The 25464-nt window shown below is 41.8% G+C and overlaps 2 protein-coding genes across 3 annotated transcripts in view; one reads left to right on the forward strand and one right to left on the reverse strand.

The window, feature by feature from the left end:
• Positions 1-791: 791 nt before the first annotated feature.
• LOC309514389 (2'-5'-oligoadenylate synthase 1-like) lies at positions 792-25265 on the forward strand. 2 transcript variants are annotated; one of them, XM_082191494.1, is made up of 10 exons: positions 792-835; positions 2601-2766; positions 4746-4932; positions 5067-5257; positions 7291-7451; positions 7634-7758; positions 7938-8127; positions 9233-9442; positions 10885-11088; positions 25149-25265. In XM_082191494.1, the coding sequence occupies exons 2-9, from the start codon at positions 2602-2604 to the stop codon at positions 11039-11041; spliced, it is 1386 nt and encodes a 461-aa protein (XP_082047620.1). In that variant the 5' UTR covers positions 792-835; position 2601; the 3' UTR covers positions 11042-11088; positions 25149-25265. The 2 variants fall into 2 exon arrangements, with proteins under 2 accessions (XP_082047620.1, XP_082047619.1); XM_082191493.1 differs by lacking the exon at positions 792-835 and adding an exon at positions 1579-1633.
• The window catches only part of LIX1 (limb and CNS expressed 1), a 34717-nt gene continuing 21832 nt past the window's right edge, over positions 12580-25464 (reverse strand). The window contains exons 3-6 of the mRNA XM_082191500.1: positions 25202-25342; positions 18950-19045; positions 16827-16904; positions 12580-14781 (exon numbers count right to left, since the gene is read on the reverse strand). Of these exons, the coding sequence (XP_082047626.1) occupies positions 14497-14781; positions 16827-16904; positions 18950-19045; positions 25202-25342 (600 nt within the window). The 3' untranslated portion in view covers positions 12580-14496. The remainder of the gene's footprint in view (positions 14782-16826; positions 16905-18949; positions 19046-25201; positions 25343-25464) is intronic.

Consider the following 25464-nt stretch of genomic DNA (forward strand, 5'->3'; position numbering starts at 1 on the left):
ATTATAGGGGGGTGGACTGGATGATCCTGAGGTCCCTTCCAACTCTACAATTTTATGATTCTATGAAATGCTGTGCCAGAAGTTTATTTAGGGGAGAGTGGCTGGTGCTGCAACAATGGCTTAGAACATAAGGTGAAAGGCAGGGGAGCGCCAATATTTTGTGCCACACAGAGTGCCACTGAAATTTGAAAGCCTGAAGTCCGCCACTGGCTGTGCAGTCATCTTTAGGATGTAATTTCCATTCTGAGTCTGGGAGAGGGGCTGTTCCTGCAGCGCAGCAAAAGGCTCCAGGAGAATCGACATTCCCGCTGCTTCTAATACCTGGCTGCAAATTTGTTTCAGTTTTGTTTGTTCTATTTATTTATTGGTTTCTACAGGAAAAAAAGTTTTAAAGCAACTTACAACAAATTAGTAAAGCAAAATATGTACTGTAAAATAACCAAAAGAAATAAAATGGTAGGTAGTACTGTACTAGAACTGACTAGGAAAACCCAAAATGTCCCCACCCAAAATGTGGTATACAAAGAACAGGTCAAATATCAAACTATATCAAGATCCAAATGGCTGAACAAACAAGAACACCTTTGCCTGACATTTAAAAGCTGGTAACATTGATTCTAGACAAATAACTTAAATATTGGTGGCCCCCTCCCTCTGCCTCTCTCTCTCTCTCTCTCTCTCTCTCTCTGTGTGTGTGTGTGTGTGTGTGTTACACATCATAATTGCCTCTATTGTGATTTTGGCAGAGAGCAAGTATACAACAGTGCTGGGCCAGAAAAGCTACCCTAGAGAGAAGATTTCAAGCAGAGCTTGTCACATTTGTCACATGGAATGGGTAAGTGTCTATACACTAAGCTATAGTCCTAACCCCACTTGCTTGGGAGTAAACGCCAATGAATTCAATGCACCTTACTTCTGAGCAGACATGGTTAGAACTGCAATATGAATCACCAGCTGTGAAAGTTGGGTAAGACTAAACAATGTAAAAATGGAGAAGTCTAGATTACCCAAGCCCCCCCCCGGTGTTTTTCATGTTTATGAATAAGGAAATGACAAAAGAGAACATTCTGCTAGCTACACTTAACACAAACCAGGGCTTACAAATCAAGAACAAACTATGGCTTGCAAGTGTAGTTAAGACGCTGGACTGGGTTTCGGGGCTCACATTAAACCACAGTCTATAAACCAAGTGGTGGGGGAAATCAAATATTTGCCAAGAAAGTGTTGTCCAGGTGACCAACAACACTAGCTTTGCAAAGTGGCAGGAACTCCCATAACGAACGAAATAAATAAAGAAAGAAAGAAAGAAAGAAAGAAAGAAAGAAAGAAAGAAAGAAAGAAAAGGTTTTGCATCTGATGCATAATTCTTCTTTGTATTCCTGCAAAGCTTCCAAGAGTATAGAAAGGAGCTGCATCCCGTCTTTTTGCGGCTCCAGGGCTGACCAGAAGCGTGATAACTATCAATTCCCAAAGAGAACAATCAACAGTGGAGGCACAAACCACAATTCCCAGAATTCTAAGCATCTGGGGGTGGTACATACTTGAGAAATGTGCTGTCCTCAAAGGACTGTAACTGGGAAACGAGTACATAAACACACTTGCTACGAAATGCAGACAGGATGGCTTTGCCAAGGTAAGATTATTTTTGGCAGAAAACCCTTCCTTTGTAATTTGCCCCTTTATATTGTGTATTTGAAAAACAAACGGGAAAGAAGCAGAAGCACATGGAATAATTTAGTCAGATGATTTAGGGAGTGGCCACCTCGCTGTGTTGCCACAAGCAGAACAGGCTATGATCAACTAGTTTTGAAAGAATTAAGCTGTACGGTACAAATAATCCACCGGCTCCCTGGAGTAATGTGTTTAGGTTGGCATTTAGCTTGAGGTTGGCATATTTCAAACAGTGAAAATCTGGACAGAAAATTGTTGAGCTTATATTGGCAAAGTTTTTGATATTTTCTTTGTTTTTGCCCAAAGTTGTTGAGCTTTTGGGGCAAAATCACAAAAAAATGCAGTTTTTGAGATATTTTTATGGAAAACTGGCACTGCCAACATAGGTTGCCATACATCCAGATTTTCCAGGACATTTCTCCAATTTACGCCCAGATGCAGTATTCCAGATGTATGACACTCCTAATTTAGCTATTCTTATAGTTGGATGCGGGTGGCGCTGTGGGTTAAATCACAGAGCCTAGGGCTTGCAGATCAGAAGGTCAGCGGTTCGAATCCCCCAACGGGGTGAGCTCCCGTTGCTTGGTCCCTGCTCATGCGAACCTAGCTGTTTGAAAGCACGTCAAAGTGCAAGTAGATAAATAGGTACCGCTCTGGCGGGAAGGTAAACAGCGTTTCCGTACACTGCTCTGGTTCACCAGAAGCGGCTTAGTCATGCTGGCCACATGACCCAGAAGCTGTATGCCGGCTTCCTCGGCCAATAAAGCGAGATGAGCGCCGCAACCCCAGAGTCAGCCATGACTGGACCTAATGGTCAGGGGTCCCTTTACCTATACCTTATAGTTGAGATACTCTCTCTCTTTCCCATACCCACCCCCCAGTGTGTGTGTGTGTGTGAATAGTTAACTTTTTGTTTTGTCCTTCTAAAGGATGTGGGGCCTAAGACCCAGATCTTACAACTGTGAGAGATGTGGGAATGACTTTGTCAGCCGCACAGCTCTGAGATACCATTTTCAAGCTAAACATCTTGGGAGAGTTCACTGTGAAACTTGTGGCAAGGAGGTTTTGCGAGAGTGTCTTCTGCAGCATGCAAAGGTAAGGTGGAATGTGTCATCTTCCTCCTCCTTTGTTCAAGCAAATAAATGAAAATGTAAGCAAGATACTACACACATATTAAGCACCTGCCTGGAGACGCTGTGTGTGTAACGTTAGAAATGGCAATATTTACAAACCATCAGAGTATTTTAACCTCACAGGACATTCTATTGCTTTCCTTAAGGAGACCATTCTTGAACAAAACAATTGGGAATTTCCAATATGAAACTGCTAAATTAACAGTTTTTAAATTTATCGCCTGTGACATGAGTTGAGCTGATGAGTTTTTATTCCATCACAATTGTTAATTACAAGTGGATGTTACACTGCTTGGTGAATGGTCACTGTGATTATTTTACATACAGTTGAGCTTTAATGCAAGGATCGCTGTATTTCTTCCATTTCATTCCTCTCTGGCCTCACAATTACTACAGTATCTGTCTTTGTCTTGTACCTGTATACCTGTATCTCAGACTCAATCAATCAGATTATAACGGTCTTAGACCAGCAGTGGTCTCAGACAGTCTCAGACTGTCATTTACCTGATGAAGTTCCCTCTAGTCTACAAACACCTGCGCCAATATATATTTTAACCTTTGAGGTATCTTATGTTTTTTTGCTGCAACAGACCAACATGCCACTCCTTCTGGAAATCGTTTTTACCATGTAGGTGTGGTTGCATATGCTAAAACCAAAATGTACCACACATTAAAAACCTAAAAGCCAAAATGGTTTTGTTTGTGTGTGTTTTAACATGTGCACTATTGCAAAACATGTGTATGCAGAAGCTGTTGACAGATCAGGCCATGCCTGCATTGTGGCATGTATCCTTTATAACATGGGGCTATTACAATACAGTGGTACCTCGGGTTAAGTACTTAATTCGTTCCGGAGGTCCATTCTTAACCTGAAACTGTTCTTAACCTGAAGCATCACTTTAGCTAATGGGGCCTCCTGCTGCTGCTGCACCACCAGAGCACGATTTCTGTTCTCATCCTGAAGCAAAGTTCTTAACCCGAGGCACTATTTCTGGGTTAGTGGAGTCTGTAACCTGAAGCGTATGTAACCTGAAGCATATGTAACGCGAGGTACCACTGTAGTTCAATTAGCCTAAGAATTTCTCCTCTCTCCTCCCACTGGGTGCTATTCGAAGGGTTCTCCTTACCTTTTAGAGCAGATTTGGGGAGGATGGGAGAGCCCTCATTGTGCAACTGGGAGTCCTTGCGTTGGCTTCCACTGTTGCACTGCGTTAATTGAATCTCATCAGCTAAAAACCAGATTAAGAAACCAAATCCCACATGCAAGCCTCCATCCTACCATGCCATTCCTGTCCTGTTACGTCCTTTGGCAATTGAAGCCTCCTCTGTGTCTTCTTCCTTGGCATGCCCACTTATGGCATATGACTGAGTCAGCAATGCCCTGAGACCTTTTACAGCCACAAAACAAAGTTCCTGAAAATGAATGGAGAATGAATGGAAGCAAAGGTGGTCCCAGGCTATAGTCTGAAGATATTTGTGGCCATTGCCTTGCTAGCCTAGGACTGTGTCTGGATAGATGAACACCTGGGAACTGCATGTATGGTATCTTGGTTTCATGTGGGGGAAAATAGCGGTATATAAATGTGAGAAGATAAATTACGATCCATTTATTTGTAAAAACATTTATCTATCACAAGTTCATGTAGCATAACAAGGCAGTGTACAGCAGCATATACAATAAAATAGAAAATATCATAAAAATAGTACAAAATGATTAAAATGTCTGCCTGATCAAAAATGTAAACAGTTGTATACAGCTGTCTACATTAAGAAAGACAAACCTAAAACCAGATATCAAATAAAAAAGGGCATTTAACTTTCTGCTATACCATTTTAAAGACAAGAATACTATCCACGCATACTTCCTTGCTCCCATCTTTAATCTCTTTCCAGGCCCTGCATCTCAGCTCAGTATATATATCTTCTCTTCTTTATTAACAGACTGATCATGAAATGATACTGACCAGCAATCACAGAAGCTACTGGGATATGACTCGTAAGAGGAGAACAAAATTTGTGGCCACGGAAACACTGACATCCTGTAGGATGTGCCCCAGGCAGTTTGGAACAGCCCATGCCAGGGAATACCATGAGAAACAAGAGCATCACTTCACTGCCAGCAAAAGAGGTAGCATCGCTGTTTCGAAGTGATCGCATTATCAAGGACCACCTGATTTTAAACCTTACTTTTTAAGAGCTTCTCCTCATCCCTTCCTTTTCAGGCAAAAACTTGTAATTCACCTTGATTTCTCTCTTGTATAGCTCAAATGTCCACTGCGTTTAAACCTGAAAACATATTAGAGTACAAAACACCTGCGGAATTAACGAAATTTGTGGAAGCAAAACTGCGACCAAACTCAAATGCTGTAAGGTGGGGCTGTGCATCAGAAGTTGAAAAGATCATTGAGTTCATTGAAGAAGTGTTTCCATTACCAATTACATATGTTACGAAGGTACTGATGATGCCACATTCTACTTGAGATTGATCACAGTAGTGTTGCACTTCCTGTATCTAGTATTTCACGTCTAAGGACCTTTGCAAACAGTTGCGTGTGTGTTTATGCAATAAATGTGCATTAGTTCCCTCTTTGTTGCACACATCCCATTTCCCTCAAGGTTATCCTTCTGCGAGGATATGCTATTTTATAAGAATTGAAAATGCAATAGTTTCCTGCTTGGGGGGATATGCAAATCTTCCTTTCAAATACAGCAATGGGCTGAGAAATTTTGGGGCACGAGGCAACACATTTAAATTAAAAAGGGTAGTATTTGACTAAGTCAGAGTAGGCCCATTGCAATCAATGGACTTTGGTAAGTCAGGACCTTAAGCTGCTTGGGGCTGCTTCATCACTGTTAATCTCTATGTAAGGGAAAAGACATATGAAGTTAGCCAAGACCTAGTGACTTGCCATGAATATGTCAGCTGAGAATCTGATATGTACATGCATATACTGTATTCAGGGCAAAGTAAACACTCACATTGACATAACACAGCACAGCATACTGTGTTGGTGTGCGTTATCTCTATGGAGGAAAGATGTCATGAGGGAAGCAGCTATTTGGCTTGCAACCCAATACAATTTATGTTGGGAGCATGGATGGTTCTAAAGGAGGATTAGACAAATTTATGGAGAACAAGGCTATGTCCTACCTTCACTGACAGAGACAGTGTATCTCTGAATACCAGTGGCTGGGAATTGCTGAAAGAGTGCTGTGGCATTTGTGTCCAGCTTGCAGGCTTCCCATAGGCATTGTGAGAACAGGATGAGTGAGATGGGTGAGATGGACTGTTGGCCTGATCCAACAGGGTTGTCTAATGTTGTCCCAGGTGAAGACCACTTTCAAGAACCTGCATGGCTTAATTGTCTTGTCCAGAGGTGGCAGAGGCTATGCCTGGCCCAGGAGGCAGTGTCCAACCAGTGGTTGGAGATGATAGGAAGAACCAGAATTAAGGGAGATGACAGTCCACGATGATGATAGTCAGGGGTCTGGATTTCAGGAAAAACAAGAGGGCCAGATACGTGGCATGCAGGACCATGGACAGATCATTGGAAGAAGCAACTTTTTCTGATGGAGTCCTAGCTCCAAAGGAAGATTTATATCCTTACGGGCCCAGGTTCCATGCTACCCTCAATCCATAAGGAGTGGAGTGGATAATTTTAAAGGACAGATCTTGGGTTTGGATCCAAGCACTTGTGTGTCCTTCCCTTACTTTCAACTGTTCCATGTATGGGAAAATGGGAGGTGGCTAACATAATGAGGCTTGGTTCATTTCGAGGTACGACATGCACAGGAAGTATTATGACCCCATCTGCACTATACATTTAAAGCAGTATCATACCACTTTAAGCAGCCATGGTTCCCCCAGGGAATCCTGGGAACTGTAATTTGTTACAGGTGTTGAGAGGCCCCTATTCCCCTCGCAGAGCTATAATTCCATCAGAAGAGGGAGGGAATGCGGAACCATTCTAGTAGTTGTATCTTTGTAAGGGGAACCTCCTAACAATTCTAAGCGCATTTAACAAATTCCAGGATTCCTTGAAGGAAGCCACGGCTGTTCAAACTGCATGATACTCCTTCTAACTGTGTGCTGCAGCTGGGGCCTATTTCTAGGTGCTGTGGCACCAGGGTCTCAAGGTCCAGTTCCAGGGTTGAGATCAGGGACTGGGTCTCACTCTTCTGCCCAAGTTGTGGTGGGTAAGACAGACTTAACTGCTCCTCTTCTGTATCAGAGTCCTGTCTGATGCTTGGAACCAGAGTCATCACATTAATGAATATGTGATATGGCCTACATTATGGGAGCCATTCAGAGTCATCTACTCCATAAGCAGTGAAGCAGTGTCCTCCATTTGTGATCCAAAGTGATGCAGATTGCCTGGGTTGAAGAGCTGACGCATGGCTAGTCTTGCTCTTTCTTGGGAACATTAGTACTAGGTGGGTTAAAGTCAAGGACTAACCAACTTTCTGTTAATATCCTACGTAACAGGGCGGTTCATATACAAAAGGAACTGATGTGCAAGATTCATCTGATGTGGACATAGTTCTTTTTAGCAGCACCTTTCAAAGTTTAGAAGACTGCCAAAGAAAAATTCCCGAAGTACTAGAAGAGTTAGGGAAAAGACTAACTAAACCTTCCTGGATCAACAGGTTTGGACTGAGATTCTCCCTTCATTTCCCCCAATTATTGTAAAGTCATTAGCATGCCACTGATTAACAGAAATTCTAACTATGTCTACTCAGAAGTAAGCCCTATGAAATTCAATAGGGCTTACTCCCAGGTAAGTAGAGGTAGAATTAAAGCCTCATTCTCCCCTTTCTTTTTTACTTAGGGTAATATTGCAGGAAAGGACACCATTTTCCTTAAGGTTCTACTTTAAGTGCTATAAAGATCACCACGGCCACTTGTTTGACATAATGCCTTGTTATGACATGTTTGGGCCAACATTATCAGCAGGTAAGAGCTGGCTGGGGGTGGTGCCCCCCCTCACTGTCCAATAATACTTATAGAGATCTACCTTTATTGTAATTCAGACTGCAACAATATTTCCATTAGCCCGAAATCTGTCCGATTTGATTTAAGAAATGGAGACCAAGGGAGTGTCATTAGCCTTATCTCTTGTTTGGCGTTAACAGGTTTAAAAGAGAGCTTTTACCGCAAGCTCTACCACTGCAGTGACAGTGATAAAATCCAGCTGTACGCTATGGCCCTGTTGAAGCACCAAGTTGAGTTTGTCAAGGCGTCAACAGAGAGGGTGAAAGATCTCATACGTTTAATGAAGCACTGGTTCAAAACTTCCTTTGCAACACCGGGAGAAGAAAACAAGTAGGTTGCTCGTATCCAAACACAACTGAACTCATTTATCATCTCCTTCTCCTCCTGCTGCTGCTGTTGCCATTAAGCCCAGCAGTTCCCAAACTTTGTTCCCCATGAACCACTTGGAAATTGATGAGGGTCTTGGCAGAACACTTAATAGTTTTTCTGCCTGTTGTAGCAATTGTAACGTACTGTGCCGGATGCCGGATGGCCACCTGAATGAAGCTCACGGACCACTGCTGGACCACTGACCATGGTTTGGGAACCCTTTGATTGAAACAATTTATACACAAGAAATGCAATACAATGAAAATAAAAAAAATTGGTTAAGGCTATAGTATCACAATTCAGTTTAGAATGCCTGCTGGAACAAAAAATATAAGTGTCTTCAGTAAGTTCAACAGAGAGAGAGCCTGTCTGGGCACACAATGCAGAATTAACAACAACAACAACAACAACAACAACAACAACAACAACAACAATAATTTTATTTATACCCCGCCCTCCCCAGCCAAGACCAGGCTCAGAGAGGCTAACACCAGGTAAAAACAATTGATTAAAATACAACTGATTAAAAACAAGATTAAGTACAACATTAAAATGCAGCCTTGTTTCAGTAATGACTCCTGATGGATATGAATTGCACATCCAAACCATGGGAGACCACTATCAGTTACTCCTCTGTAAATCTCAGTGATCCTGAACCCAAGTTGTTAAGGGCCTTGCAAAATAACCCAATAATTTTGATCCTGGCCTAGTAGTGTATGGACAGCCAATGCAAGATTTTGAGTACTGAACCAACGTCAGGTCCTTCTGTTTTCCTAATCTGTAGATTTTTGCATTGTTTCAACCCCTTGTGAGTGAGTGACCCACACATTTGCAAAAAGAGAGAGCGTACATACCAGGGGAGAAACAATATTTAATCTATATTTTCTTAGCTACTCCTGGCTTATCATTCTTTGCAAGGCATGGATATTAAATCAAACGGGAGGCCCAAATTGGATTTTGCTACTGTCTCTCCAGCCTTTATTTGATCTACAGCTTTTGTTTTTGACCATTTCCTGTGGCAGCTCCTTCTGTGCAGCTGCTAAATGTGTGCTGTGTGTGTGTTTAGGTTTCGCAGGCTCCCTTCCTCCTACGCTGTGGAACTCATCACCATCTATGCATGGGAGCTGGCTGGGAAACCAATGTTTTTCAGCTATGTACAGGGAATGAGAGCCATCCTGAAGCTTTTGGTTCAGTATCAAGAAATCTGTGCTGTATGGCACAAACATTACAGACCCAATTTTCCAATTTTCCAAAAGGTGTTTGTAAAGCAAACCAGGTGAGTAAGCCCATTATATACTTGTCTGCCTCTTTAGTACATGCTTCCAGCAGCTGAAATTTAAGCTAGAGCTTCCACTGCTAGGAAAAGCTGATTCCACCAGCCTCTCCTTCCCAGAGCCATAGCTAGGTGATCTTGTGCCCCTGGCAGAACCGTCCAGATTGCGCCCCCTACTCATGGACATATTAGTTATTCTTTCCACCTCTCCTCCACCCCCCTCCACCCATTCACCCTCTATTTAAAAGCTTTTCTTATGAGGCAATAATCAATATTTTTATTTATGGACATTTTTTTGGCTGGTTTTGAGCGCCCCTCTCGCCTGTGCCTCTGGCAGGGGCCCACCTCACCACCCCCTAGCTATGGCCCTGCTCTTTCCCCATCACCAGTTTACCTCAGTGCATCTCAGTCTCAGTCTCCAGGACCCTCTTCCTCCCCCCCCCCACATTGTCCTGCCAGTTCATGACATTGAATATTGCTTGCTGGTGCTGTAAGGGGGGGGGGGCTTTCTTGTGGCTTTTTGCTTTTTACAGGGCCTTTGATTCTGTGAAGGCCATTGCTCATAAATCAGCCAGGCTGCCCTGCTGCTTCCTTTGTCTTTTGATGTTTGTCCCCTTACCAGAACAAGAGCAATGTTGTACTTGGTTCTGGAAAATGTCTAGTTCATACTGCTGGGTAATTCTCTCTCTACACACCCACCCACACCCACACAGCTCCAGTTTTGTGTGTGGCTCCTGCCTTCATTCCTGGACTTGCAATTTCCCATGGTTTTGGATCTGTGCTTTCTTCACCCAAGAAATGACATCACTTCCTTTCAGCTGATGAATCATAGAATCGTAGGTTGAGTTGGAAGGGACCCTGATTATCGTCTAGTTCAACCCCCTGCAGGTGCAGGAAAATGCAGCTGTCCCATACAGGGATTGAACCTGCAACTTTGGTGTTATCAGCACCGACTGAGCTATCCAGTTCAAAGTGCTGGTGTTGACCTTTAAAGCCCTAAACGGCCTTGGCCCAGTATACCTGAAGGAGCGTCTCCACCCCCATCGTTCTGTCCGGACGCTGAGGTCCAGCGCCGAGGGCCTTCTAGCGGTTCCTTCATTGTGAGAAGCAAAGCTACAGGGAACCAGGCAGAGGGCCTTCTCGGTAGTGGCGCCTGCCCTGTGGAACGCCCTCCCATCAGATGTCAAAGAGATAAACAACTCCCTGACATTCAGAAGACAACTTAAGGCAGCCCTGTTCAGGGAAGTTTTTAATGTGTGACATCTTAGTTTAATTTTGGTCTTTGTGGAAGCCGCCCAGAGTGGCTGGGGAAACCCAGCCAGATGGGTGGGGTACAAGCAAATTATTATTATTATTATTATTATTATTATTATTATTATTAATTATATCCAGCTCAGCACTTCCTGTCTTTGTTCATATGGACAACGCCTCTCTTCCTCCCGTAGGCCATTTGTTTTGGATCCTGCGAACCCAACCTTTAATGTGTGCGAGAACAGCAATGCCTGGGACGAAGTAGCTCATGTGGCAAGGCAGAGCCTCCTTAAACCGCTCTTTAATGGCATCCAAGCAAAGGAACCCTGGCTTTTTGCAGAGAACTGGTGAAACCAAATCTGGTCTCGCTTCCAGAAGAATGGGCACCCAGTTTTGAGGTACTGCCATGGGAAAATGCTGGTGTTGAAACTAAATGAAAACTTGAGAGAGAAAACGATGAATTGTGCGCCTGCTGTGTGCAATGAAACTGCCTCCTCTGTGGCTAATCTGAAGAAGGTAATCTGAAGAGGAGAAGGTGCTGAGGTAAAAGGGGGTGCTTAACCCTTCCTACAGCCATCCATTTCCCTGTGCTACCTCTCCTCCCAACTTGTGTTTGCTCCCGTGGGGCTCCAGTCCCATGTTTGCAAGATAACTATAGGTCTCAAACATTGGCAAGGTTAAAAGCAGTTGGTGTGGGAAGCAGGTGGAGGTAAGAGGAAAGATGAGTTCCTCTCTGGAAAACATTTTATCAACCCCACTCAGAGAAAGAGAGAGAGGGCCTTTCAGGCTTCACCAAAAGCAGTCTCTCTTTGGCTATTGACTGAAATATTCAGCAAATACAACTACGGTAATAAAACTATGGTAACTTTCCCTTTCAAAAACAAAAATCAGTGTTGGCCAGGTGTAGTTGTTTTTTTTAAACTTGAAGAAAAAAATGGTTGCAATTTTATGGTTCAGGAGGTCAAGGTTTTAAGAATTGCTGCCAAGATTGGAAAAAGTAAAGAATATTTAGGTTAGAAGTAAATAAGAAATGTTCATGAGTAGGGGTTTTTTTTGAGGGGGGGTTACTTCTCCATTGACATTCCATAGCATGTTTAAGCTTAGTGATTTAAGCATTACAGTGGTACCTCAGGTTAAGTGCTTAATTCGTTCCGGAGGTCCGTTCTTAACCTGAAACTGTTCTTAACCTGAAGCACCACTTTAGCTAATGGGGCCTCCTCCTGCTGCTGCCTGAGCACGATTTCTGTTCTCATCCTGAAGCAAAGTTCTTAACCCGAGGTAATATATCTGGGTTAGCGGAGCCTTTAATCTGAAGCATATGTAACCCGAAGCGTATGTAACCCAAGGTACCACTGTACTTTCTTTCACATAGACCATAGAGAGAAGCAGCCTATTGTAATATTTGCATACAATACGTGGAATGCTCTCAATAAGCACATTTTTCCTGAAATGTTTTCACAACGGTTTATTTTACAAAATGATTGCCCAAATTCAACACTTGAGTGAGATCAAATAAGATACAGAAGATTTGAGGCAGTAAAATACTTTTTTAAAATTAATGGTTGATTCTAATTCTCAGTACTATATTTCTTTGCCATTTGCTGCAGCAGACCCATGACTGCTATAGATGAATCTTGAAAGAACGGTCTTGTTTCCTTTTTGCAATACAGTGTTGATAAATCATTGTCAAGGGCTCTTCATAATACATGCAGAGCTTTTTTTCTAGAAAAAGAGGTGCCAGAACTTGTTTTTTTTTTTGGGGGGGGGGAAACCCCATTGCACCAATCGCCATGCTACCCGCAGCCACCTGTTCCAGCTGGGAAAAAGGCCTGAATATGTGTATCTGATCTGCTTGCAATGGAAATCCCAGTAAGAGTCACAAGTGCATTGTGCTTGATAAGCAGAGCAGTGTTTATCATGACAGTGGAAGAGATAGCTTAGGTTAGAGCCAAGGCAGGCATTGACAACATCCCATAATTTGGTTCAAATTTAGGAAGATCTTCACCAAATGCTGAAAATCATGACCAAAATTGTAAGTCATTATTATTACTGTATTTACTTCCAAAGTACAGTTGAACTTTCTGAAATTGTTGTTGTTGGATCAGGGATGGGAAACCTTCATCTCACTGGGCTAATAGGTTCACCAAGCCTCCCCAATTGGCACATGGGGCCATTTTGACTAAGCCACACCTGCCCATCTTCCATACAATGTCTTATATAATGTCAGGTGTGGGGCAAGTGAGATCTCGCTCAGCTGAAAGGATTTGCAGGCACTGGCGATTTCTCAGAAACCTGGAACCCAGAATTTAAGCATACAATTTTGTGACTAAGTTGGTTGGTCCTCAGCTGCAGCAGCAGTACAGTCATACCTTGGTCGCCGAATGCCTTGGAACTCGTACGTTTCGGCTCCTGAACAATTGAAAACTGGAAGTGAGTGTTCCGGTTTCCAAATGATTTTTTGGAAGCTGAACATCTGGTGTGGCTTCTGATTGGCTGCAGGACGCTCCTGCAGCCAATTGGAAGCCGCGCCTTGGTTTTTGAACAGTTCCGGGAGTTGAACGGACTCCTGGAACGCATTCTGTTTGAGAACCAAGGTACGACTGTACTTCATTCAGTGCTATTAAACCACCCTGAATCATTCCTAAGCTGTTTTTCTCATTTGCTAAGGAAACTAGTATAAGTGTGGTGAGCAAAACAAATTAAACATGGTTGTCTGTTTCCCTGCCAAGAAATAAAAGCAATTCATTACATTTACCCTGCAAAAGGGTTTTCATCACACATAAATATTATCATTGATGTTGTCAGTTGTTCTTTGATGACATTCTGATGTTCAGAAACGCAGTAGCCCCACATGTCTTACTACTGGGGCATTGAAAACTGAATTTGGCCCTGGGCACAGCCAGCCACTGCTTCCAGGTGCTGATCAAGTATATTGTCATCTTTTTCTCATTTGCTGTATTGATACAGTACAATGAGCAAAAATAATGAAAAGTTGAGATCTGTGTTTCCTATCAGAAGCAATGGGCTTGCCACTTGCAAATACTGGCCTATCGCAGTGTTATTTTACTTACTACTCATATAAACAAGATAAAAAATCTACACAGGTTTTGCTGTAGTTAATGTATTTTATTATCAGGACTCAAGTTATTTTTCTAGAAGAATGTCCGCGTTGGTCATTTTTCAAGTATAACAACTGGCTTTCTGCTTGGTGTCATAGATTTCCCTAAGATTAGAAGCCTGTTGCTGTCCCTTCAACCACTACTTTAAATAACAATATATATATATCTATCAACCGGCAGTTTTTGCTTATTGCAGGGACATTTCACTCCTTATTTCTGTACATCTCTCAGATGTATTAATTCAATTCACATACTAAACAATTCTGCCACTCACTTTGATTATACAACGCTATTAAATGATTGTTGCTGTTCTTTAAGAAGTTACAAACCTAAGCTATATTTTTTTATAAAAATAATAATTCTAAAAATCTGTCTTCGTCACACAGAATTTCACACTGTAATGCAGCTTTACTTGTTTCACATGCAGTGAAACAGGAGGCATGTGTTGAGTAATGCTTCTTCTTCACACATTCTGTGAACTTGCACATGAGCTGTGTGGATTCCACATGCACTTGGAACTCATGCTGCTCACCTCGGGGGGGGGGGGATTTGAGAGTTTCTGCTTTGTACATTATACGATCAGCTGAAGGCAAGCTGTTGTTTCACATTGATCTGAATGATCCAGGATTAGCTCATTACAGACCAGCCTTGCTAACCTGTTTCATACAAACGGCGCCCTAGGCTGCCCTAGCGATAGCCACTTAGGGCTAGACTCATACGATCATCATTTGAAGAGGCAGCGGCTTGATCACTGTACAGCTGGCTCAGTGCTAAGCCCAGTATTTCTTTTTTCTCTTTGTAAAACCGCAGCTCTTGTCCAGCTTTCCGGGTTTCTTCCAGCTCTCTAAGGGCCACTTGCAGCTCTTGCGAAATAATGCCCGGAGTTTCTTGCTCCTTCATAAGCCAGTCCAGAGCCATGTGACTTCTCATCCTTTCATCCAAACTGTACTGGGAATAGTAGGAGATCACTTCCTGTTGCCCATCCAAAAAAAAAGAAAAGAAAAAAGTTAGTAACAAATACACCATTGCTTTGTAGTGGGGTAGGAGAGCTGGAGGGGCAGGGGAATCACATCTGACAACCAATGTGTTCCTTTGGTTTCAGATAGTACATGAGTAGATGAGTCTAAAAAGCCTGGGACACATATTTTCATGACCCTGTAGCATAAGGGTACCAGATTTTTTTCAATCTGGGGAATCTGGGGACACTTTTCAACTTCCTACTAAATAGATTGATTTTGTCAGGGGACTGATTTGTAAATCCGGGGACTGTCCCCGGGAAACGGGGATGTCTGGTAACCTTACTCTAGCAGCTATGGTGGTTTATTTACCAGCAGTAATGTATTTAGTATTAACTCTGGATATGTATACTTGATTCTGACCAAACTAAGCCTCTTAGAGCACAATATACATCAGGAGGCTTAGTTTGGTCAGAAAAGAGTATACATTTCCAGAGTTAACACTAAATACATTACCTCTGATACTTGCAACGGATTCTAAAATAATGGGTTAGGTTCTGCTCTGGGATCTTTCGCAACTGACATGGACATTTCAGAACAGATATTGGAAACGTGTTTGACCGTGGAAGTTAAACAAATAAATTGTAGTTAAGATAGCTTGAAGAAATTCTAGTTGTGCAGGAGCCTGGATGTCCAAAAGCAAGGGCTTGCCCTGCGCGAGCTGAACTGCTCTTTTGCCCCATTACTATTTGAAATAATAGAACTTGAAACCCATAGCAAATTTGGTTTTGTTAACCGACTGCTCCATCATTCATTCATGCTTCTCTATGTAACTATCAGCTCATTACTTGGGTTTAAGGACATTTGAAGAGTCCTGCTGGGTCAGACCAAAGGCCCATCTCATCCAGCACTCTGTTCACACAGTGATCAAGCGATGCTCATGTGAAACCCACAAGCAGAACTCTCCCCACCTGCAATTCCTGGCAATTGGCATTCAAAGGCATCCTGCCTTTGTCTGTTAGAAGTGAGCATAGTCCTTAATCACTGGGTTATTTAAAAGAGATTAATTTTTCATGTAACTGAATATGCAGGTCTTAACATTTAAAGCAGACAACTCATTATATAATTCCTTTAAATGTTAATTATGCAATTATGAAAGTATATAATTTTTAAAATGCAGTGTTGTTGTTGTTTTAAAAAAACATTAATATATTTATAAAACTAATTACATAATTCTTAAAAATAAATAAATTATGGGTTGCATCCAGGGAATTCATCCTGTTATCTCAAGCACTTCCACCTGTGCAACAGGACTTCCTCTTCCTCTCTTCTCCCCATGACTCTCTTCCTCCTCAACTGCTCTGGAAGGTTGGGAAAACCATAGAACAGATTTGGGGAGAAGGAAGGACTCAGGATGGGAAGTACACTGTGTAGATAGAAGTCCTTGTGCTAATGGGACTTTTTGGATACAACCCTAGGTTTGCACTTGTCCACTAATGGGTCCTTTTAAACCTAGACCACCTGTAATGACATTACAGTCTTTAAAGAGGAATCTTAATTTGTGGGCACACTTAACTTTGGAGATGTCTCAGACTCTTTTTTTAAAAAAATATTATTTTTATTAACAAGCCAATCAAATCACATTAATTCCAAATCACATTAATTCCAAATAATACAGCCAGATTTTTTAAATTTTTGTTGGGGGTACCCATACTTCAAGCTCCGAAAGGGGTCCAAACATCACTCTTGCTGCTGCTTTGATTAAACAGTTCTATCCAGTTCTGTCCAGATAGTCTTTTTGTTATTTTCTTCATCTTCTTGTTGTTATCATATATTCCTTTCTTTGTGATCTCTGATAATCTTCATAAGCGGGTGAAAGACAAACATGGAGATGTCTCAGACTCAATGGGACTCACTGAGTGCCTAAATTTTAAAAAATCCCACTAATTTCAATTCCCATCAATGGCACCTAAGAATGGACCATGTCCATAGAACATAAGGAACATACTGGGTAGAGGTGATGTGGGGAAATGGGTGCACTATTAGTGCTGTGTTACTCACTTGTCGAGAGCACTTTGTTTCACGCAAAGCTTTGAGGCTTCCATTCCAGTGCAGCAGCTGAAAGACTATCATCAGTTCCTATGGAAGAAAAACCAATGGCTTCTGATTGAACTGCTTCAAAGTAATAATAATAATAATAATAATAATAATAATAATAATAATAATATTATTTATACCCCGCCCATCTGGCTGAGTTTCCCCAGCCACTCTGGGCGGCTCCCAATCAGTGTTAAAAACAGTACAGCGTTACATATTAAAAACTTCCCTGAACTTTAAGCCTTAAGAATCTCTCTTTCAGTATGTGAAACAATAGTGGGGATTTGCTGGGGGAGAACTGGGTTAGATTCAAATGTGTTTTTCCATCTTGAAAAGCATCATGGAAGGACTGTTTTGGAACCTCGTGCTCCAGCCGTGGAACTACTGTATTTTTTGCACCATAACACTCACTTTTTTCCTCCTAAAAAGTAAGGGGAAATGTCTGTGCGTGTTATGGAGGGAATGCCTACGGGTGGCATGCCTACGGATTTTCCTCCTCTAGAAACTATGTGCGTGTTATGGTCGGGTGCGTGTTATAGAGCGAAAAATAAGGTAATTCCTCCACCTGCACAGGAACTGTGTGTGAGTTCACAAGGAAGAGCCATTATCAAGTCTTTCTGTATTGCCTTCAAGATGATTGCTCTAATATGTCTGAACTCTTTTGACTTTCTAGAACATTATTGAATGCTTGTATGTGGATTAGAGTGGAACCAAGTCTGAGTCACACTAGATCACTTGCCTTTCAAACAAAAAGTAAAACAAAACAAAAACCCGATGTATGCTGCTCCTAAATTAGTTGGAATACTGACATTTATCAAGAGAGTAGCATTAATAACTAGAGAGAGATTCTAAAGTATGTACTGAGACAATTATTTTGTCTATTACTGGCAATTATTAGTTTACCATTGCCTATCTCTTTGTTATTTTTTTAAATTATAGAACAACTTTTGTAACTGCAGTATTATAAAAGTAAAGTTATTCAGTGCACCATGGAAGTACCTGGAACAATGATTATGCCCCTCTTTCTTTCAAAACGATAAACAACTACCTGACATTCAGAAGACATCTTAAGGCAGCCCTGTTCAGGGAAGTTTTTAATGTATGATATTTTAGTGTTTTTTGGTTTCTATGGAAGCCGCCCAGAGTGGCTGGGGAAACCCAGCCAGATGGGCGGGGTACAAATAATAAATTATTATTATTATTATTATTATTATTATTATTATTATTATTATTATTATTATTTCTTTTATGGTTTTCTCGGTCATTGTCCTAGGCAAAAGGGTGTAGAAAACAATTTGGAAGAGTGGACCCAGATAAGAATTTAGACACTGCCTTCATAGCAATGGGGTTACAATGGGGCATGTGTAAACATCACCATTTGTCTGAAATGAGACTTAAATTGGAAGGGGTCCAGTGTTTCACTTTATGAGCATTCTGTGTTGCAAACATGCTGTCATCTGTTCCAGAAAGGCACAATCTTGCCTCCGCTTGGATATTCTATTGCTATGTCAAACTTCCATGGTCTGCCTTTCATCAGACACAAGAAAAACAACCATCAAAAGCAAAGCTGGTATAGCTATACTTGTAAAGGAAATTTGTTCATGGGGCAGATTTTGAAATATGACTTGAATAATTTTTTTGGAACATCAAGTAGTATCAGCTCAGACTGCTTAGTTAGTTTTCCAGTACACATTTAAATCACTGTAAAGATGAATAAAGGGTAACTTCTCTCCAACTGGAATCTAATCTGGAAAACAGGGTACAAAGGGAAAAAGCCAAATCAGAATATATGGAAAAAGCATGTGCACATACACAGCCGCAAGCCTTATTTAGTTACTCTTGCAAGTTCATTTTTCAATATTCAACTGAACATTTTCAGATGCTGCTTTCTGTCCTACTCTGTATGAATAGCATAAATGTTCATGTTGGAAGAAATGGAGGGAGGTACAAAACATAAATGAAGCCATACATTTTACTGAGGCTGAGATCCTTTTTTTTTTAGTAAGTCATATACCCACTGAACACAGCATACAGATTGCACTGCAAACCTTTAAAAAACTGGCTCGTCTGAAAGAATTAAATTGTACCTGAAATTCCAGCATTGTCTTCCCCATATTTGATTCCAGCATATAATGATAGGCTCCAATACTTGTGCTTGGGTCATCAGCATCATTTAAAGTACCCTTTAACAAGAACAAAGGAACTTTCTGAATTACGTAAACACATTCTTAGGTGGGAAAAAATGCAAACCATTTCCACATCCTCAGATTACAAATTGGATGTGTTCAGACATCAGGCTAAACCATAGTTTAGAATGACAGAACAAGTTACAGTGAATCTTGTGCATTCTCCCTTCTCTCTCTTCTGGCATGGCCACAAGGAGGAATTTGGAAAATTTCTCTTCCTGTTTCAATTAACCATAGTTTAGCAAGTTTCTGAAGAATCCTAAATTATGGAACTAAATTATGTTTTAACCAAAGCACAGTTAGCATTAAGCACAGTTTGACAGGTTCAAATGACTGGACAGGTTGCAATTAATCTAAACCAGAAGCTCATGCTTCCAGATTCCTCCTTGTAGTTAAGCCAGAGTTGGGAGAAAGTTGGGAACCTGAGCTTCACTGTAGCTCATTCTCATAATGCTCAACTATGATTTAGCATGTTGCCTGAACTAGGCCATTTTCTACTACAAAAGCCATAATAAAATCACAGTATTTGATGCCTCCCATTACCACCATCATCTGGGAAGTGGAACACAACCATTCACAATAGCCTCTTTTTCTTCCTTCCTTTTGGCTACAGACCAGGGTATAACATTGAGACATAAACATCATCACGGCTAGTTTTAAACCACATATATTTCTACGTGCATCTTCCTAACATAAAACGTGGTTTTCTGAAACGTTCACATCTTCCTTCAATGATGCTGAAAGAGGATTTTCAACAACTGGAATATAAGGAGGTAACTTATAACCACAACTGGGTGGTGTGAGCCAGTTGTGGTAGGTCTGGTTTGAGTTTGCCTCAGAGCAGCAGCAGATCTTAATAACAACAACGAAATCAATCAAATAAGAGATTCTGTTTGGTGTCTTCACCATCTTAGACCAGTTTACAAAGCTATATATTTACTTACTTGCTTAGTAAATCTGTACCTAACATTTTTGCATGTAGTCCTCAAAGCAGTTCACAAAATGAATAAGATACAATGGAAGTGTTAAAAGCCCTACACTTAAAGCAAAACAAAACCAGCCGAGCAGAAACAGGCATATTGTGTAGTTGGCTTTTTTCACCTGCCCTCCTCTCTCTTGGATTCTTTTCCACAGAGCAGCTGGTTTGAGATGGAGATGTTTATGTGGTGATGAAGGGGACAGTCCAGCTGGCACAGTTTAGTTTAGTTTATTAAAATTTCTCAGACAACATTTTCTAGAAGAGCACTCAAGGCATCTCACAATTAAAATTTCCCTGGTTAAAAACAAAAGCGAGCAAACAACAAATCCATAAAATATTAAATTTGCATGTAGTCATTAAACAAAAAACTAACAGCACATTCCATTCCATCAGTGGTCTGGAAGTAAAGGAACATCTTAACCTGGCACCGAAAATATGATAACATGGACATCCAGACAGCACTTCATAGACATAAGGGCCACTACAGTTGCCTCCACACTTACGTGGGGGTTATATTCTCGGCCCCCACATGCATAACTGGAATTGCATAAAATGGGAGGCACCCCACTTTAATAGGGAGGGCAAGCAGGGAGAAGAGAGAGAGAATCTGAGACATAGGAACTGCTGGGGCTGCTGCCTGGAAGTCACTCTGGGCCACTGCATTGTGCATCTTCCCTTGCTTGGGGCTGCTGCCCCCAGCCATCCCTCCAATCCCATCATAGCAGGTGAGCAGCCATACTGAAAAGGCCTTCTCCCTTGAAACCTCCATCCCACCTTTTCACAGAGAGGGTCATCAGGGGGTGCCTGAGATGTGGACTCTCAGGGTACAGGCATTCCATCAAGTGTTACAAACAGGTGCTTGGTCGTCTTTGAAGGCTGTCATTGTCGTTGAGGTTGCAGTTCAATGCAGAATGACTCTTACACTTGGACTAGGTGTGGAGATGAGCGTCTGTCCAATTTTACAGCCAGTCTGTGGTACAGTCAAGGGTCAAAAGAGGAACTCAGACCCACCAAGAACCTGCTCATCCTTCAAAAGGTTTGGCTCATACTTGCAGAGCAGTTACCCATGGCTCTCCAGATATCATTGGACTCTTAACTCCCACCAGCTGCACTCAGCATGGTTCGGGATGATGTAGCCCAGGCACACCTGTTGGGCCACAGGTTCCCCATACCTATTGTGGATTCAGGTTACTGGAATATATAATATTGCATATTCTCCTTTGGTAGGGCAACCCATTAGCATAGCACAGCCCTGTAGATGTGGAGGACTGAAGCTTTAGACACAGTGGTTTGTTGTTTTCCATTCGGAGGGACAATTTGTGAGTCAAATGCTTATAATTCTTCTCATAATCCTTAACGTTCTAGAGAAGCTATGCAGAGCTGAACACAACTCTGTACACGAGACAGTTTCTTTAGCAGAACTGTCAGCAAATTTATAGCTTTTGAAATGCAGTAACATTAACACACTGCTGCTGAAATATTTATGCTGGCTTTTAAATATCCCAAGGGACATCTGTCTAAAACTCTGCAATTTTAAGCTTTTCGCCTTAGAAAATTTCCATTAAAAATGATGAATTGCATTAAATGAACCTTCTTTTCGAAATCATTTCTGAATAAATCATAGTCCATTTTCCAAAATGTATGTATGGGATTGTCCCTCAAAAGGGCATGAGACTCGTAAAGCTCGAGAAGAAAGGCATCCTTTCATCCACAAACCAGATATACCCCAGGCCTTCCCCACTGCTCTGCAAATACACCAACATTATAAGCACTCCTCCTCCCACCTCCCCAGAATCTTATAACTTTCAATCAAAGAGGAACAGTTTCAAATTGTGTGTCTCACACTGCTCTTAACCCTCTTCCCAAGACGTTTCAAATCTCCCGTTTGCTTATCAGCAGTTCCTTCTGCACAGATGGGAGGATTTTGTTAAATCTTCTGGAGTCTCAAGCAGCATACGTCTTTCACTGAGCCAGCATTTAAAAAAAGGAAAAAAAAAAACTTTCATGAATTTTGTTCTACTTTTCAGTGGATTAGCAACATGCTTCTCCTGATCTGTATTTCTCCCCTGCTGCCAATGACTAAAAATATTGAATCTGAGCAACTTGTAAGAAGCTGTAACACGCCTGCAATAAGATTACTGATTTTTAACCATTGCAAACGCCTAATCCACATGGACACGTTTTCAGCATGATAATGGGGGATAAACGAGAAATGACTTCCATCCTCTCCCTCTATGTGATATTTCATTTGAAATTCAGTGGGAAATGGAGGAAACTTGGTTTGAATCTAGATTATTATATCATCCAGACTTCTCCAAACTGGTGCCCTCCAATGGCCTTCTGGCTGGGGAAGACAGAAGCTGTATTCCCCAACATCTGGTGAACTACAACCCCAACCTTCCATTACTATTGGCCATGTTACAAGGGGCTGATGGGAGATGGAGTCATTCGGCACCAGAAGGGCCACAGTTTCCCCACTTGCAGTTTAAAGTGCAGAGAGTGATTATATACAGGGATTAATTGCACCTTAGACAGATGTGGGGAAAGTTAAAATAGATGGCACCTCCAGTTTCAAGATGTTCATACGTGCAGATTTAAGAAACTTGAAACCTGGGCTGACATTTACAGAGTATCACGGGACTTTCTGATAGGCTTTTAACTCGGTACATTAATTTCTGATTATTTGCAGAGCAATCCCAAGGCTGTGAATGCACTTAGCTTTTAATAAATCAATAATGTGGGCAAGGTACTGAAAATAAGTTCCTCTCCAATAGAATTAGCTTGCATTTACCTAGTGCTTCTGTGTCTATATAAATACATACAGTAAATACTATGCTACGTGTAGCGCATACAAGGAATCTGTATCCATTAGTAAATGCAGATGTTTCCCTGAAAGAACCCAGTAGCTGAGGACACTCCACAGCATCACCAAGCCAACCCACGCAAACTGAAGCTAACCTCAAATGCAGATGTTAGCAGTCTGATTCGGTTTCGGCATGTTTAGCGACAAAAGCTCCTGCCAACTCATTTCCTTGCCAGAGGCAGTAACATAGTAGAGAATAAAAGACTGAAACAGAGATGTGGGAAAGTGAATGGAAAGACTAGGATACTTTACAGCACTGGTTTAGTCTTGAATACAGTTGCTATATTTCAAAAACCAGGACACCCTGAAAGTTGTTGAGTTTTGTTGTTTTGTTTTACAAAAACACACACACTCCAAAAAACCCCATGATTTTTTGATTGACTTGCCTAAGATCCAGATCACATTTTGGAAATTCCTCCCAGACGTCAATTCCGCCTTTGAAATCCCAGTAATGGCAGCCCTAGTCTTGAAACCATTGCTGCTGTTGTTTAGTCATTTAGTCATGTCCGACTCTTCGTGACCCCCTGGACCAGAGCACGCCAGGCACTTCTGTCTTCCACTGCCTCCCGCAGTTTGGTCAAATTCATGCTGATAGCTTCGAGAACACTTTCCAACCATCTCGTCCTCTGTCGTCCCCTTCTCCTTGTGCCCTCCAACTTTCCCAACATCAGGGTCTTTTCCAGGGAGTCTTCTCTTCTCATGAGGTGGCCAAAGTACTGGAGTCTCAGCTTCAGGATTTGTCCTTCCAGTGAGCACTCAGGGCTGATTTCCTTAAGAGTGGATAGGCTTGATCTTCCTGCAGTCCATGGGACTCTCAAGAGTCTCCTCCAGCACCATCATTCAAAAGCATCAATTCTTCGTCTATCAGCCTTCTTTATGGTCCAGCTCTCACTTCCATACATCACTACTGGGAAAACCATAGCTTTAACTATACGGACCTTTGTTGGCAAGGTGATGTCTCTGCTTTTTAAGATGCTGTCTAGGTTTGTCATTGCTTTTCTCCCAAGAAGCAGGCGTCTTTTAATTTTGTGGCTGCTGTCACCATCTGTAGTGATCATGGAGCCCAAGAAAAGAAACCGTTGCTAGCTTCCCTTATATTTTATTACAGTATTCAATCCAAGAGTGGATGTAGCCCTTGGGGAAAGTAGCAGGTTGCAAGCAGACTTTTCTGATCTTTTATCCGTAATGACATTGCTCTTAACTGATACTCTAAAGAATGTATGAGTGAGGGTAGAGCGTGCACAACTTTTCCTTTTATTGGGTCGATGTACTATTGATTGGTGAGTCAACTTTTCCAGTTTCATCTTGGAAAGGGGAACTATGTCCAAGCTATATACAATGAGATGCATTTTCCTTTGATACAGGTGCACCACCTCTAGGGGTCCGAGGTGTCTTCAGCCCCCTCAATATTTTGTTTGAAGTGAGGAGTCCAGTCTGCATAGCATGCACGCGACATCTCGCATCACAGCTCCAGCGCCCGGCTCCACCAGAGCGCTCAGTGTAGGAGAAGGACCACTGCTCAGTGGCAGATCATCTGCTTTGTGTGCAGAGGGTCCCAATTTCGATCCCAGGCATCTTTAGGTTGGCTGGAGGAGATCCCTGTCTGAATTCCTGGAGAGCCGTTGCCAGCCAGTGTAGATAATATTGAGCTATAATGGACCAATAGTCTGATTCTGTTTAAGGCAGCTTCCTAGGTTCCACTTTTGCTGAGCCCGCTGCCGAGCATGACTGTATTCTTAGAATCTGAAAAAACTATCCTATCTGATTTCCTTACCCTGGACCTGCTACCCAATTCATCTCTTATCTCCAGTCTTTCTGGAGAGAAGTTGATAATTGTTGGGAAATGTAAGAGTATGTCTTGTTAACTTCTCCTCCAAGCATTATGTGGTTACTAAAAACATTGCCTAATGGATGGGGCCACCATGACCTGCCGTCTATTTGCAACAGGGTCTAAAATATTTTCCATGTTGACCGAAGTTACTCATGGTATGTGCAGCCACATAGACTAATAGAAGTTTAGGGAAAGGACGTACTCCCTAGTTGCAGGAAATAAAAAGTTTATCCACATTTCTTGGGAGGGAGATCAGCCCAGATTAACCACTTCCCAGGATCCTTGACCTCACCATCAGCCAAGTGGACTCCACATGTGAAGGAAATGAAGGTCACGAAAAGGCACATGAATCATAGTAGCACTAGCCTATCAATGCAGATACTCTTATCTGGAATCTTACATTAATTATTGTCTTCCTGTTCTGCAGTTTACCATAAATGCAGCCAATGACAGCATACAAAGCCATGGAATTGAACTTACACTGGTGGATGAAACGGCTTCCTGAACGCTCTCCATAATAAATTCCTTTGTGATCCTGCGACAAGGCAACTCATTGAAGAGAGAATTGATTAGCGCCACTTTTGCCGCATCTCGTCTTGCTTCAGCTCTGCTCAGGCAGCACTGAAATAGAAGTAAATGGTTGTAAGAGCTTTGCAGGATGGGTTTGCCTCAACTGGTAAGAGAGAAGCAGCCAAACATCATAGAACGTTTTGTCATTTATAATGTGATGAATTGGAATATTT

The sequence above is a fragment of the Podarcis vaucheri genome, assembly GCF_965113315.1.
Source record: "Podarcis vaucheri genome assembly, chromosome: 11".
Classification (NCBI taxonomy): domain Eukaryota; kingdom Metazoa; phylum Chordata; class Lepidosauria; order Squamata; family Lacertidae; genus Podarcis; species Podarcis vaucheri.

Coding starts and splice junctions, on each gene's coding strand:
- LOC309514389 (XM_082191493.1), top strand. Junction 2,767..4,745: donor GTCTTCTGCAGCATGCAAAG/GTAAGGTGGAAT, acceptor CTTTATTAACAG/ACTGATCATGAAATGATACT. Junction 7,452..7,633: donor AAACCTTCCTGGATCAACAG/GTTTGGACTGAG, acceptor TTTTTTACTTAG/GGTAATATTGCAGGAAAGGA.